This window comes from Centroberyx gerrardi, chromosome 8 (genome assembly GCF_048128805.1).
Source record: "Centroberyx gerrardi isolate f3 chromosome 8, fCenGer3.hap1.cur.20231027, whole genome shotgun sequence".
Taxonomy (NCBI): domain Eukaryota; kingdom Metazoa; phylum Chordata; class Actinopteri; order Beryciformes; family Berycidae; genus Centroberyx; species Centroberyx gerrardi.
Window position 1 is genome coordinate 10,076,372 of NC_136004.1, and position 15,965 is coordinate 10,092,336.

The 15,965-nt window shown below is 43.6% G+C and overlaps 1 protein-coding gene across 1 annotated transcript; it reads right to left on the minus strand.

The window, feature by feature from the left end:
• Nucleotides 1-12,205: 12,205 nt before the first annotated feature.
• Nucleotides 12,206-15,302, minus strand: fzd10 (frizzled class receptor 10). Its single transcript, XM_071927809.2, has one exon. It carries the CDS (start codon nt 14,654-14,656, stop codon nt 12,905-12,907), a length of 1,752 nt encoding a protein of 583 aa, XP_071783910.1. The 5' UTR covers nt 14,657-15,302; the 3' UTR covers nt 12,206-12,904.
• Between the last annotated feature and the right edge of the window lie 663 nt (nt 15,303-15,965).

Sequence of the window (15,965 nt, forward strand, 5' to 3'; positions counted from 1 at the left end):
AGTTGCAGTGGTCAGATTTAACACTTTGGCTGTAGATAAAAAGAAACTCTTCTTCCCATGTTTAATTCAGTAAGAGCCATGACTAACTCATGTACTATAGCGGGCCTCTGAAGTCAATCGGAAGCTTCTTCCCTCGCTTTGTATACTGTAGAGAGAAATGAATGTGATATTGTATTTTGATGGTGTTGTACCTCAGCATGGGGATGCAGGTCAGCGAGTGAGAGGAAAATGTGTTGGGATAGGTTTGAGATGTTAAATTTATTCCCTAGCAAATCAGTTCTCCAATATAGCAGCGGTGCGCAGCCATACTAAAACCTTAATCCAGTGCATGTTATTAACCTACTTGGCATCACTGCCAAGCTGTTTTAATGCTTTCAAAAGACAGCAAGAGAGGTAATGGAAAAGACAGGTTGTCAGCTACAGTATCACTACATGTTCCTTTCAATACTGATGCAGGTAAACAGTAGCCTGTCTGTCTTCCATTGACCAGCTCTATACAGGGATGTTGAACTTTATTCTATTCTATGATCCTCCATGGGAGAGTTTCAGAAGAATTGCGGTGGCGAGATGGGATTTGCCCCACCCAAACATATGAGTCAAAATCCATCTGTTCTTAAAGCGTGCTGTTACATACCCTTCACAAACATGCCAGCCACTCCTCCCCCAGCTCTATGTGTGTGTGTGTGTGTGTGTGTGTGTGTGTGTGCGTGCGTAGGATATTTGAAATGGAGTCCGCCCATTCTCTGGTCACGAGAAGCCTCTGATCTTTCAATGACACAAAGACTTGTGCAAGATGAGGATGAGCTCTCAACCTTTGTCAACACCCAGTCTGAATCCAAGGCCCTTTAACGACTGCAGTGCATTGTTTATGTGAGTGTTTGCTTAAAAAGGCCTTGATGCCACAAAAACCATTAGAGACCGGGTCCCCATTTCCTCCTCAATGCCATTATGAGTCAGTCGAAATTAAAACCCAACCACAAGCTGGTTCTCAGCCAAATTCAGCTAACTGACTCTCTCCCGCTCTGTTTCTTTGAGAAGCCTTTGATGTTAGCAGGGGGCTTTTGCACTCGCAGTGATGGTAACGAATGATACTTTAAGCGATTCTTTTTTATCCGGCGAGCTTAATGAAAGATTAATGGGTTTGATATTTTCCCTTGTTTATGTTTTATTTAAAAAGTAAGCCGTGGTCCTTGGAACCTGTTAAAAGCTTCTTGGTAATGATTTTATGGATCAGTGGAAGTCATGTTATGGTCTTTGGCTCTCAACACAATGAGGAGTGTTGATTGTCTTCTTAGCAACATTATCTCTACAAGAAGAGCGCTGACCTTGAGTGCTGTGCCTACATCTCTGCCTGATATGGATGGAGCATATTGCCGCAGCGGACAAATATTCATTTCCATATGTCCTAATTCAGCCGGCTGCAGCCTCCCTCCTTTCACTCTATTTTACAGTTCAAAGGATGAAACGAGTCAGACTCAGTGGGTTTTGTACTGACAGTCTGTATAGATTTTCCCTCCATCATAAGCTACTACTTGTTGAATAGAGCGATAATATATGATTTAATGATATAGAGGCAACATGTACATGTCCCTGCCCATGAGGAAAGATCGTTTCTCCCCTTTCAGATTTCTCAGTGGAGTTGACATCATGTATTTCAGATTAAATTGATTAAACAGAGCTGACTGCGTGAAAAATATTCAGAAAGGTCTGTCAGGCAAATGGCAAAATTATAATAATCCAGCAAGTAATATGCAAATAGAGCAACTCTTCTGTGGCATATTGTGGTTTGATTGCAGTTGCTACTCCTTTGAGATAAAACACAACATCACAGCGTTGTTTTTTTTTGATATTTTATACCATGAACCCGCCTCACATTATCTCATTTAAATGGTCCAATAGACTTTACTTAATTGTATAATAGTTTATGTGTGACTTAAGTCTTTTCCCTTATGGAATGAATGAAAAGTTTAACATCAAAGACTTCCTCTAAACATTGTTTTTAATGCAATGTATTTTACTGATTAAGCATTTTTGCTTCATTTATTGAATATTTTCTGAAGTCTTTGTTTTCTGGTGTGTACGCTGTATGATTTCAAAGACTTAAATTTGCGCCTTCAGTTATGTTTATTATGTATGTAAAAATTGGGTTGATGAAGGTTACGGTACCTGAAATATTTTTTCATCTGAAAAGTATTTTCATTCGTTGTGTAGCTAAATATTTGCTTTTGTTCAGTTCACTGTTTACTTCAAGCACCTTGGCAGAACTGCAAGGTTGTGCCCAACAATATAGTGGTAAATAAAAAGTTGGGTAAACTACGACCTTCATCATCATGAGGAAAACAACCACAAACATAACAAAAAAAAAAAAATTGTTTTCAGAAAAGCATGAATTTATGCCTTTTTACCCTTAAAAGACCCTATCATCATATCATTTTTATTGGTTTGACACTACTTACAATGATGTATACAATGAATTTCTGTCCTAAATATTTATATCCAGCCATTATAGATGGGTAACTTCCCATCTATAAAGGCTGACATCCCATTATTCCACAAGTAAAAAGGAGGATAAACCTGGTTTTAGGTAGGTTTGCCCTCCGCTTCATCCCTGGTTGTCACACATTTTGTTTCCCTCACCCCTGAGAAGGGCGGACATGCACCACGGAGAGTTTGGGATTTTCCCCTCAGAGGGAGTCGGCAGTGGGAAGAGTGGTGTTGGTTCACATCAGCAGTCAGCAGCATTACTTCCTGTTGGCTGGTGCTCGCTCCTTTAATGTGTCCAGAATGAAGGAGTGCGGTATGCTCTGGAACCCGTTGGACCAGTGAAGGACCCAGTACAGTCAGACTGCAACTCTGTGTGTGTGTGTGTGTGTGTGTGTGTGTGTAGGTGTGTGTGTGTGTGTGTGTGTGTGTGCGTGTGTGTGTGTGTGTGTGGGAGATGGGTGTAGGGGTGGGGTGTTCAGACAAAGGGAGAAAGTGGGGGAGAGAGAGAGAGAGGGAAAGAAAGAAAGAAAGAAAGAGAGAAAGAAAGAAAGAAAGAAAGAAAGAAAGAAAAAGAAAGAAAGAGAGGGGTATGTAGGAGGGAACAGTATGTTTCTGACGGTTGAGTCCTGTCAGGGCCTCCTCTGGCCCTGAGGCTATACTATACACTCTCTCTCTCTTTCTCTATTTCTCTCTCTCTCTCTGTCTTTCTTTCTCTCTCTACCTCTCCCACCTCCCGCTCTGTAATTTATGGCTAACTTCTGTAATTATAGTGCCAGCCGCAGCAGCCGTCAGGTTCAGGTGGGGTGAGGCACAGACATGCCCCATCACCTGAGAGCAGCAACTCGCCAGCTCCACTGCTTAAATACAGCTGCAATTTTCCCTTCAGCCTAATCTCTTTGACATTGGCTCTGGGAACATATTTGTGTGACAACAAGACGCCGCAGAGGCCTACTGCCAAACATCAGTCAATTGTTTTCCATTAGATGACACAGTAAGGTTATGAGGAATGTATGTTTTGTGAGGGAATCAAATGAATTTCTGTTGATTGATTTTTGCTCTTATCAGTGAGCTTTACTCGCGGTAATTTTACTGCGGTCCATTACTATTAAAAGAACCAGTGTAAGGATACAATAGTAGCTCTAAGTAATAATGCATATGACACCAGCCTACTTGGCACCAAGCACGACTGGTGCATCAGCCCTTCACTCCAGCTGCGGGAGGAGATGTGATTGGCTGCTATTTGGACTTGGTGACCTGCGGCTCGGATTCACCACCTGACCCGACTTGTCCTTGGATAAATAACACACTCCTCCCACTCAGATCCCACAACAGACAGGAAATACATCTGTTGCCATGCGTACGGCTTTTTGGGAAGGGAAGCCCTTGGATTTCCAGATCCCGTTCTTCTCTGCACTGTATATGATATGGGATGTCCATGACTCACCAGGCATTGTCGGTGGACAGAAAGCTCTCTTTGGCAGCCCCCTCGGTGAAGCAGCAGGAAAGAAAGTCAGAGGAAGAAAAGAAAGAGAGGAAGAAAGAGAGAATGTGCCCACATGAGTGTGACAAAGTGCTGCCGGCTTGATTTGCTCACCATGACAACCGTGCGTAGGGGGGGGGCGGGGGCCGGGGGACCCCCTGGCTTTTCGGCCCGGCACAATAAGGAGAGGCGCGGCTGTCTTAACCTTAGTGACATCCCCGTTGTCGGCGGGTCAAATCCTTGAATATCAATGAACTGACTCGGTGCCCCTTGTGACGCTCCTCAAAAGTGTCCGACTCACATAAGAAGCTCCCCCTGTCCTCCCTGACCTCTCCTGACCCGCTTCCAGCCACTCGCTGCATTTAGACCAGAGAGGGTTAAACAACACTTCATCAGTGCACATGCATTCCTGCTTCCAATTCAAACCCAATTCAATTAACTTTTTGTCCTCAAGGGGAAACCATTTTGGCTTCAGAGTGCATAAAACTATGTAACACATAAAAAAACAAAGCACACTTCTGATAACACAAGCACATAAATTCACAGTAAACTCCTGCTGCTGGTTGCTACAAGAGCAGCGTTCCTGAAGAACAGCCCATCATTTCAATCCCCGTCTAAAGCCAGTCATGTGTTTTGTGCTTAATAGAATACGTTGTTGTCTACAGCGCCGCTCCTTTCTATCCTTTGAAGAACAGAATCAGAGGCTTGTCTTTATGTTGTTTTGTGAATCTAGCCATGTTGGTTCAAAGTGTTGTCCATGACCCGAGGCGATGATCAAACACAGCGAGCTAAATTTAGTCCTTCATTTCCATGTCAGCCATTGTTGCTTACAGTACACAGTGTTTGTGAAGTTTCATGAGCATACTGTGTAGGTGTTGTGCAATAAATATGCGGACGCATAGTTTGCATGCTTTCATGGGGCATAATGGTACACCCTTTACCACAGTGTGGTGGCATGCCTTTGGCTTAGGCCTCTCTCGCTCATGACAGCTGTTGTACAGACAGACTTTAAAGATACAATCAGCTTTTTATTTGGCCATCTAAATCCTGGCTATATACACACCTGTTCTTGAAGACTTGGACTTGTATGGAAGTAAACCTTTTTGAAACTTTCTTAACCCATTGTAACTCAAAAAATATAAGTGTACCTCACTCCAGTGTTGACAAATTTAGGAATATAAACAAACCATTTGCAGCCTCAAGCCTTACATCAAAAGCTCAGGAAATAAATTTCAGTGTGAAAAAATATCCTAAAGCCAATAAGTCGCTATGTAAACAAAGACAGTATAGAGGGACAACTGTGTTTCAACTGGGATGCCATACTGCAGTCACAGATTGTCCCTTTAAGTGGGCCTTTATTTTCCACTCAGGCCAGATAAGTGGGTCCTGACCCCTTCTCTGTGTAGATTAGCCACTGCTGCCATCACACCCATTACCATTATCAGGACCAGACAATCTGGCCCACCACCAGTGTCCGGGAAACTGAGATTCTTTCGCCATGCTTTAGCTTGATTACTCAAAGGAACACATGCACTGGTATCAGATACAGTCACAAACTCAACAATAAAGTCATTTATCATCTCCTCAACTGTTCCTCTGTACTTATCCTAAATTGCTTCCAGTCCTGTCACTGCCTAAAGTAAACTAGGGAGCAAAATGGGACATTGTCTTGGACCAATGTAGAGTAACACATGTTATGCGTTGTGCATGCCCATTCATATTAGCTTGATGCTCCTAGAAAAAAAACAAGATACTCTCCAGAGATTTTTGCCGCAGATTATTGCAGCAGTGAAAATAATCCATATGAACAGAAACACAAACGGGGAATAGGATGTGCCCAAGAACGGCAAAAACACAAGCAAGCTAACAAACAGCAACTATGTTACCTTAGATCTGTTCACAGACACAAGATAAGTCTTTCAACTGCAAATATTGATGGGCTACAGTGTTTGAACTGGACAACACACAGACGACTGTATTTGCAAGTCAAATGCAAAAATAGAGATTGTATTTTAAAGTTAGTATTTCTTTTGTTTGTTTCCTCCTGCTCTCTTCTTCTTTTCAAACACAGGAAATTAGCTCTCCAATACAACTTCTCTTACAGTATGTGTTGCTTTGCCATTGTCCAACAACAGGGTGGTGTAGAGCGGATCCGGAGTAATTATTATTACTACTATTATTATTATTATACACAGTATGTCTTTGCCACTGTCCATTGCACAGAATCTATGTAAAAAATAGTAAAATGTCTGCATATATTCTGCCGGCAGGGCCAAGATGTTTTCTCCAAGTTTATGTGACAGTTGATTGTGTAGTTTCCTTTCATGTGCTCCCCCTCTGTGCCATCTTTCTTTGTTAAGTTTGCTGAGAGTTTCTTTGAACCACAGGCATTTTCTCTCAGCGGTGCTCATGAGCCCTGCCAGATCCATCATCATCCCTCTCCCTCTGTCTCTCTCTCTCTATAGCTCCTATACTGTCTGTACACACACACACACACACACACGCACACACACACACACACACACACACATGCACAAATATATAAACATGTAGACAGTCTCCTGTTGTGCTTGCTCTCTCCACTCCACCATCAATCCTGTCACTGCCTTGGCAACATCTCTGGAAATGGCACTTACATGTGACACACACATAGACACACACAGACACACACACACACACACACACACACACACACACACACACACACACACACACACGCATGCATGCTTGCATACGCACTCAAACACAAACACACATGCACATACCCTTGCATGCATCTACACTCACACACACACACACACACACATTTGCATGCACTTGCAAATACATGCAAACACATAAACACGACACATCAAAATGTGCCTTGGGAGACCTTTGTTCTGCAGTCATATTAGATTCAATAGTATATCAGTGGCTATATATTTCTATGCACTAAAACAAAGGGCTAATCCAACATAAACATCAACATGAAAGGGGGGTTGTATGTGTGTGTGTCTGTGTGTCTGTGCATGTGTGTGTGTGTGTATGAGAATGTGCTCAGACAGAGGAAAGCCATCCCCAGTTCTGGGCAACAATGAGATTCTAGGCGTAGGAATTCTGATGGGTTTTTATTATCGGAGCACTTTGCAGTACGGATTAGGAAGGTGGCAGATTAGAGCGTCACAATCTGCCGCTGCTAAGTCACCATGGCGAAAACCCTGCTTCCAGCTGACACCAGACTATTCACACCCCCCTTCACCACACAATCTCTTGCCTTTTCAGTCACGTTGCAGCCCATGGGTACCACCACTACTAGTAATGCTTCTCCCTTACATCCGACGGTGTTGTATTGAATGCTGCATATCCGTCTGTCATTGTGATGGTAGAAGATGTACACCATGTCCTACTTGCCGAGTTAGGTAAACATGATCGCTACCTTGTTAAGGATTACAGATGGCGCTCATGCTTCTGTTCAGTACATAAGTTAACACAGTTAAAAATCTAAAGACGCTGTAGATGTAGATACTGAATGCTGAATTTTGTGATATGTGATATGTATATTATGCAATAAAGCGATCCTGGTTCTGAATCTGCTTCTGAACGAAAACATTCTGAAATCCAAGAAAACATCTGAGTAAAATCTGCTGCCAGTTATTCTGGTACTCATCCCCCGTATTGTTCACCTGCTATCAGTGTGCATGTTTTCACATGTAGGCCTAACAAACTAAACAAGCCAAAAATCTTTTAAAAGAAAGAAGACAGATACGACGAGATGAGGCTGGCATATAAAAAACAATGGCTGAAAAGTAGCAGGCGTTGCCTTGCTCTGGTCTGACTGATGTTGTATTCAGCCTAACTAGTCCTCCGAGGAAGTGCGCTGCTGCCCAGCTTGTATGCAGGGGGAGTGTCTGTTTGCACAGGTCTCTCTCAGTTAACACTAATCTGCCTGATCTCCACCTCAAAGTCACTCACTTCTCCACATGCAAATAAACATATTCAGTCCTCTTTCAAACCAAAGCCACTATCAAACACTTGTTTGATCAGCAGAGGGCCTGCGAGGCAGTTCATTATGCATTTGAAAAAAGTGCCCTGCCCCCGCCTTGCAGGGAGAGAGCTCATTGTTGCCAGGTTTTTATGTAATTACTCTCACCTTCAGCAGTGAATGGGAACTACTGCCTCCCCAGCAGACTGAGGTGTGTGTGTGTGTGTGTCAGTCTGTCTGTCTGTCTGTGGGCTATTACCGTGGGTTTGTTATTGCAGATTGAGCATATATACTGTACTCTTAGATTGCCCTAGATTCTTTGCCACATAGATCAATTTAGAACATGAAGCCCACCCACACTTCCTTCAACCATAATCCTCTGAACTCCGGGATTTATGTACCAGCAGAACTTGAAGGATGAGAGGGTGCTTTCATTGCATTCTATGATAACACTTCGGTCTCGGAAACTTGCCGCTCTCTCTGTAAATTTTTTGTTCAATAACCCTCTTACTCTCAGCTACAAATAATATTTCTTCAGCAGGAAAAGGAAGCCGTTTTATTTGTCATCTGATACAGCAACTATTTCTTCCCTTATACAACCAAAGGAGGCACATCTCTCAACAAGGCAACAGATTTACATTGGAAGCGCTTGTCTAATAAGAGGAAGAGGTGCCAAAGATCAATCTGAGATGAAACAGGCTCTTTCATATGGGTCTGCTGCATTCGGAGCATACATGTTGGTTGAACTCCCCCCCAGCAACAGACAAATTCCTTTGTGTGTGTGTTGTGTGTGTGAGTGTGTGTGTCATGTATGGGCCTATGACACTGAGAGGCTAAGCACTGCACTCCAAACAGACAGGCCTGAACTAGTAAACAGGTGCTGTTGGAGCAGCTGAGGATGAGGACATGGGGCGTCTCCAGAAAGCTTGATCAAAGAGAAGCTGCCTGGGCCGCCAGTCATCCAGGCAACTTGATTTATGTCACTGTGTCAGAGAACTTTATGACTGCTTGCAACAGCAGCAAAGGTACACAGGTTCTACCACAACCTTGCATACAATGGCATGGCAACTGCAGCGATACGCAGGGAGAGAGATTTCGTTATTTATTGTCGTGGAGGTTTGATGATGGTTTGGATGTGCTGGTTTTTAAGGCTTTTGGCTAGCGAGGACGTTTCCTTGCTGCTTTCTGAGTCAGCCTTTGACATGCAGAGGAGGCTTAATTGTTCTGTCATTTCAACTTTATGTTTGTAATACTGCTCCGTTCCACAAAGACACTTAACATCAGCTCAATTACAGAGTGTGAAAAGCTGAAAATCCTGGCTCGGTGGTAAACCAGTCAGATTAAATTAAATCAAGTAATTATCAAAGGTTTGAAGCCGTTTCAACAAAGCTGATCACAAGCAGAAGCTCCTTTTTTGTCAACACATCATAAGCCCCCTCCAATGAGGAACTGCTATCAAAAAAAAAAAAAATGATGTGCGGTGTGGAGCTGTTTTGAGAGGGGAGTGCCATGGTTAGGTGCTGAGAGAATGAGAGTTAGAAAGTGGCTGAGTGCATGAGCGGGGGGTGGGGGGTAGTTCATCCTGACAGGGGCCATAGTGCAGCTTGGAGATATGTGGACCTAAGATGCCTCAGCCTCAGTCACATGGTTGCTGTGGGATTCCCCACTCGGACAAACAAAACACGCCAAGGCCAGGACCATCTACAAGGCTCTCTGACACACACAGACATCATCTAATGACTCACTTGACTGATTCAACACAACTAAGACATTACACAGTACTACGGAACAATCTTGCGGGCATCTGCAGGTTTGATCATCTGCGATCTGATAAAAAAAAAAAAGATCTATACTTTTCAAAAATCTAAATCCACCTATACATACAGTTGAGTGTGATTTCCAAAAACCCCCCCCAAAAAAACCTTTCTTGCCAGCAGTACTTTGCCCTTGCTCTGAGCAGGATTTTTCCCTTTGAAGAGAAGAAGAGAAGTGAAGCCTGCTTGGCTGAAGAAGCCCTGAGGGGGGTGGTAACTGTCATTTATATTTACAGCCTTCCCAGACACCTTGGGGGCTGTTATCCAGGTGGCCTCTGTTGAAGCTCTCAGAAGCACTCACCTTTTTCGCAACACAGAGTATCAATAGACACTGCCTGACTTTGATTCAGCCACATAGAGGCTGTGAGTCATGTGCTTTTGACTGTTAAAACGGGTTGGGTTGACGCTGGAACTTGAATGCCCTCGGGGTTAGCGCATTACTACACTCCTGCAACTTTATTAGACCAGAGAGTACTGTCTGCCAATAGATAGAAACTCTCAAACATGATTTGAAAGTGCGGGCAGATAAAGGTGCAGAAAGTCTTGCGCTCGCAAAATGCAACTTTTTGCAAGGATTGGGAAAACCGTGAACTCACGCTACACTGGTTAACATTTGATGATGTGTCAATATTCCTGCATATGGATTTGTGTTTGTAAATGGTACCAAATGCCATACAAAATGACTGACACTATGTGTAATTTGTGCCTTTAAGTATCCACATCTTGTTGCTCTGGCAGCACAGTCAGGACAAAAGTCAGAGCGGAGCACAAATTGGTGTGGCTTACACTCAAGACTAGACTTGTGGTTCTGAGACGATGTACCTTCAAAATTGTTTACAGTGTGAGGATCATTTAACACCAAACAAGTCAGAGTACCAGACAATGCATTCAGTTTGTCCATGCTTTAGAAAACGGCTTCAGTCAATATGTAACTTACTTCAAATCCAGGCCAGATGTGTCTATAGAAATGTCACTATGCCTTGCTGATAAGAAGAGAGGAGATGACAGATATTCTGTATTTTGGTTCGCAGCTATCCTCTTCTCAAAGCCAGACCCTTCAAACAGTCTAATCCTGTCCTGAATGAGTGCTGGATTATTGTATAACCCCATCACTGATACGCACCGACACATGCAAGAGAGAGAGAGAGAGAGAGAGAGAGAGCTGGAGCATTTCATTATTCTACTGAAACTAGTACTGAAACTAAGTCTTATATTCACTCCTGTTCAGGTGAAGAGCTACATAAACACATGGTAGAACTGCAATGAAAAATTTAAATACATCATTAACAGGTTTCAAAAATCCACCGTAAAATAGAAGTCACATCAAACAGCTGAGTAAAGATTTGTCAACATGAACAACTCTCTCCTAAAACTACAGACAAAAGTCATGACTCTTACTTTCCAGCTCCAGGTTGTGTCTCTTTTTGATGACATCACCGATTACGGTCTTGGTTCACAAATTTGAACGATCGATTGAACTGACCTGTATCAGGAACGATCGTGAGCGCTGTTTTAGGGTGGATTTTCCAGCCAAACACTGATTATCTTCATTGCAGAATTAAAGCCACTGAGCCGAACTTGGTATGCGGTAATTATGACTTCTTAGAGGTGGTCTGTTTTTGTTTTTATGAATCAAAGCTACTAAAATCAAAGGCTTTACATCAAAACCGACCCGATTTGATGTTGTTAAAAATATACTGGAAAACCTTAAATCATGAACAAAAGTGACTTTGTTGCCTTATTGTTATAAATAGAACATAGAACTGAATAGATACATTTTAAAAGGCTCTTTTATGTCATCAAACCGTTTTGCTGTTAGTCATCTTTAATGCGGCTGCGGCAGGGCAGGCTACAGATTTCCCATTCTTGCCTTTTAACAATTAAAAACAAGAATAGAGATGCACTATTTATGCTTTCCATGCTCTATTCCATGTTCTATTACCATTCATCTTCTTTGAGATGAAAAGGTGCAGTTTTCCATAGTAAGAGATACAGTATGTGCCACGTGAACGCCCATATGCTCATATGAACCCAATTCAACTGCTCATAGTGCAAATGAATTATAACTACAATTGTATGTGACAGAAGTTAGTGGTGTAAATTGTTGAGTTCTCTGTGTCTGGTAAAATGTGTCACTTTTTCTCACCTTTTCTTCATGTAGAGGATATATTCTCGCTCAAATATTCTTCGGAATGCCAAACATATTCTTAAAACTCAGCACTGACATACCATCACATTAATGTGCACAAAGTAAGGTTCATGACGTGTTCCATTTTTATAATATATTCAAAAATACTAATACAAACTGTCAGGGAATAAGAGCAATTGTGAAAAGCACAAATGCTGCAATAGAAAACACAAGCTTTATGCTGTCGTATGAAGATGGGAACTCACTCACTCAGAGGGAATAAAAACACAGTTGCAGTACACAATTCCAGTTTTACAAACATTTAAAACTAGAACGTTTTATTAATTTTCTATAAAATATGAACTTTTAGAAATATATACAAATGTTCCCTTGTGCTATAAAACAGCAAGAAAAAAATGGAAAACTCAACTGTGTGTACAAATAACTTTTCAATAACGAGTGCTTGATTAATTTATGGCATGAATTTGCCTCACAATGGGCAGTTCATAAGGTCTTAAGCACTTTTCAACAGCTGCTCTCACTCCAGTTCAAACATACTGTATATGACACTGCCTCGATTTCCATTAAAAAGCTTCCAAACGCAACACTCATCTCTCAGACCATTTGCTTCCATTGTCTGTGGGGTCCTTTCATTGTCTGTAATCTGTCACTAACAGTACAAGTGTCTTTTTTGCCAGTCAGGAAAACATCTATTGCACATTATTCAAGAAACCCCATGCCACATCCAAATGGTTTATTCCACTCTTTTTGTCTTGGGAACAATGCGATTTTTTTCTCTACTAAGTTCCTCAATGGGATAAGTGATTCCAGGAGTAGCAGATTTTTTTTTCTCAAACAAAGGCAGCTCTTGTTGCATGAGATGGTTCAAGATACAAAAAACTCACGTTGCATTATCTTCAATGCAGTTTGCATAAATAAAACATGAACCTTGTTTCTTTTGATGGCACTCTGATTACAAAGTCTCGTTTAGGTAAGGGCTTTACAAGTATTTTTGGGTTTACGCAAAGAGAGCCAGCTCATACACATGTGGGAGGGGGCCGTGTGGGCTCATACTTAGTACTGTGCCCTTTGAGAGATGGGTGAGGTTTGATGTAAGGCCCGCTGCTGGTGAACACACTGGCAGCCTTCCTCCTTGTCCTCTTCTTCAGCTTCCGGCTGAACACGTTCTGCCATGACTGCAGGGTCTTTGAGGTCCAGATCCACATGCCGCTGGTGATGCCCACCACCAACAGCATGAAGATCTTCACCATGAAGATCTCAACGGCGGGGATAGAAGTCTTAATAACACACTCTTCTGACTCGGGCCCGCTGCTGTCGACACACTTCTGCTCCCCTGCCAGGATGTGCCAGTAGTCCATGTTGAGCCGCTCATAGAAATAGCAGGCAATGACGCAGGTGGCCGGGACAGTGTAGAGCACGGAGAAAACCCCGATGCGAACCATCAGCTTCTCCAGCTTGTCTGTGTTCTCCCCCTCTGTCTTCATGATCTTGCGGATGTGGAAGAGGGCCACGAAGCCGGACAGCAGGAAAGAAGTGCCGATAATAAGGTAGCAGGAGAGAGGAATGAGCACAAAGCCAGTGAGAGCTTTGACGTCCATGCTGCCCACATAGCAGACGCCCGTCAGCTCGTCCCCTGCCACCTTCCTCATGACCAGGATCATGATGGTCTTCACAGCGGGGATGGCCCAGGCCGCCAGGTGGAAGTAGCTGCTGTTGGCCTCAATGGCCTCGTGGCCCCACTTCTTGCCTGCAGCCAGGAACCATGTGAGGGTCAGGATGACCCACCAAAGGGAGCTGGCCATGCCAAAGTAGTAGAGGATGAGGAACACGATGGTGCAGCCCGTGCTCTCCAGACCCTCCTGGATAATATACTGGACCCCACTGTCCCTGTCACAGGCGATTCTGTCCGCTCCCACAAAAAGCCGGATGAGGTAGCCCACAGAGTAAACACAGTAGGACATTGAGAGGAAGATGATGGGCCTCTCGGGGTATTTGAAGCGTTGCGGATCTATGAGGAAGGTGAGTACGGTGAAAGAGCTGGAGACGAAGCAGAGGATGGACCAGATGGCCATCCACACCAGGGAGAACTGCTTGTCTCCCTGACTCCAGTATACATCCACTTTGGGGTAGCATTTGGGGGCGCAGGACTCGCTCTTCTCTACGTAGTGGAACTTGCCGGGGTTGCTGCACGTCTCCTTGCTGCTGCTGTCCTTCAGGTGCAGGTCCTGCCCGCTCAGAGGCCGCTGTGGCCTGAAGTCCGGAGGCTGGGTGTGGGAGACTTTGGGAGGCTCGTCCGAGCCGTTGTTGGGGGCCTCCATGCAGAGGTTGTTGGGGTCATTTTTGGTTGGCAGCCGGGAGCAGTCCAGAGAGTCGGGCCAGGGGAAGTTAAACTGCTCCAAGATGGGTGAGCACTTCAGCTTGACCTGCTCACACATCACTCTACAGGCTGGGATGGGGTTGGACACCTGCTCCGTGCACATGGGAGCATACAGTGAGCACAGAAAAAATTTAAGATGACTGTGGCATCCAAACTCTATCAGCGGAGCAAACTCATGCAGCTTAATGGCTGCCTCTTTTTGGTCCTCATGGCCCATCAGATTTGGCATGCGAGTCATGTTGTAGCCAATGTCTTTACACAGGGGGATGTTGATGTGTTGACATCCCCCCTCTCCGGACCGGTCGGGGTCTATAGAGCTAATGGCCAAACCCCCATCACTCCACAAGACTAGCAGCACATAGATGAGGCTCGGTTTAGCAGTTGAACACATTCTCGCCTCTTCAATCCGTCTCGTAATAAAGAAAGATTAAATGTTCACCACGCACAAGTTGCTTTCATTAAAAGGCAGGCTGCGATAAAACCTACTTGATGTTTGTGTGCCAGATCAGTGTGTGGAAAAACTTACAGAACTGCCTGCTGTAAGACCATCGCTCCCTCTTTTTTGTTTTAATGATTTAGTAAAAAGATAATTCCAGTGAAGGGTCCGAAAACGTTATCTCGTTGAAAACAGTGTGCGCTCAGGTCCATGCTTTCAAAGCTTTCAGTTTGTCGCTGAATTGTTGGAGCTACTAGTTCAGTCTCTTGCTCCGTCCATCTCAGTCTACTACTTGTAACTGGGAATGGTTATGTGTTCCGATCCGTTCCCAACTTGTTTCCAAAAGGCGCACTTGAGGACCGTCTTCAGTTTTCATGACACTTTCCGGGGTGTCTGACTATCTAGCAATACGATTTCAGACCGTGTGCCGCACAACTTGGAAAAACAACAAAAATAATTGTCCTCCAATGTTTTGCGCCGGAGCTGATTAAGTTCGCAAGGCACTCAGCTAATCAGTCAGCAAAATAACCCAAATAAATATCCACGATGATAAATGTGCCCCAGATATTCAGGATTATCCTCCTCCCGTAGACAGGCAGTTCATGCGTTTGGTGGCAGCGCTCGTCTGAGCTGGTCGGAGCCTCCGTCCCGGTCTAACCTGCCAAAAGATCCGCCTTCAAAGACAGCTACTTTGCATAAGAAAGATGACACTGACACGCTGATTATTTTCAAATCGTGCGGAACAGCTTGTTGGCCAATCATTACAGCATTTTTAAAGGTTTACAGCAAACTTCCCGTCCTCCGTTTGTTTGTGCTCGACCAAAAACTTCCAGCACAACAACATGACACATTTTAATACATTTTGCGCCGGTCCAAAATGTTGCGCAATGGCTCGAAGGCGCACACTGGTTTAGAGGCGCACCAAAACCAGTCCCTTGGTCACAACTGACAATTTTCACGGTCTATATATGTGAGAGAGCAGAATGAGTGCGGGCCGAGTTTTTTCTTCCCCCTCCCTTTTCCTTCGCTTTCTCTTGTGAATTAAGTTTTATACAGACCCCACGGAGACAATCCGACAAGTCGACCTTCATTTGCACCACTCCATTCAAATAGTGGTAAAATCAGTATAACCTTAAACAGTTTTTGTTACTAGAATTTCAGTAATGCTTGATGATTTTTTGTGCAACTGCTGCATATTTTGGACCAGTGTACCCTCTGATTTAGTAATAAAGGTTTAATATAGAAGTCCTCATCAATATTTTTA

Excerpts from the sequence above, each read along its gene's own strand:
- fzd10 (XM_071927809.2), bottom strand. The coding sequence starts at position 14,656 with ATGTGTTCAACTGCTAAACCGAGCCTCATCTATGTGCTGCTAGTCTTG.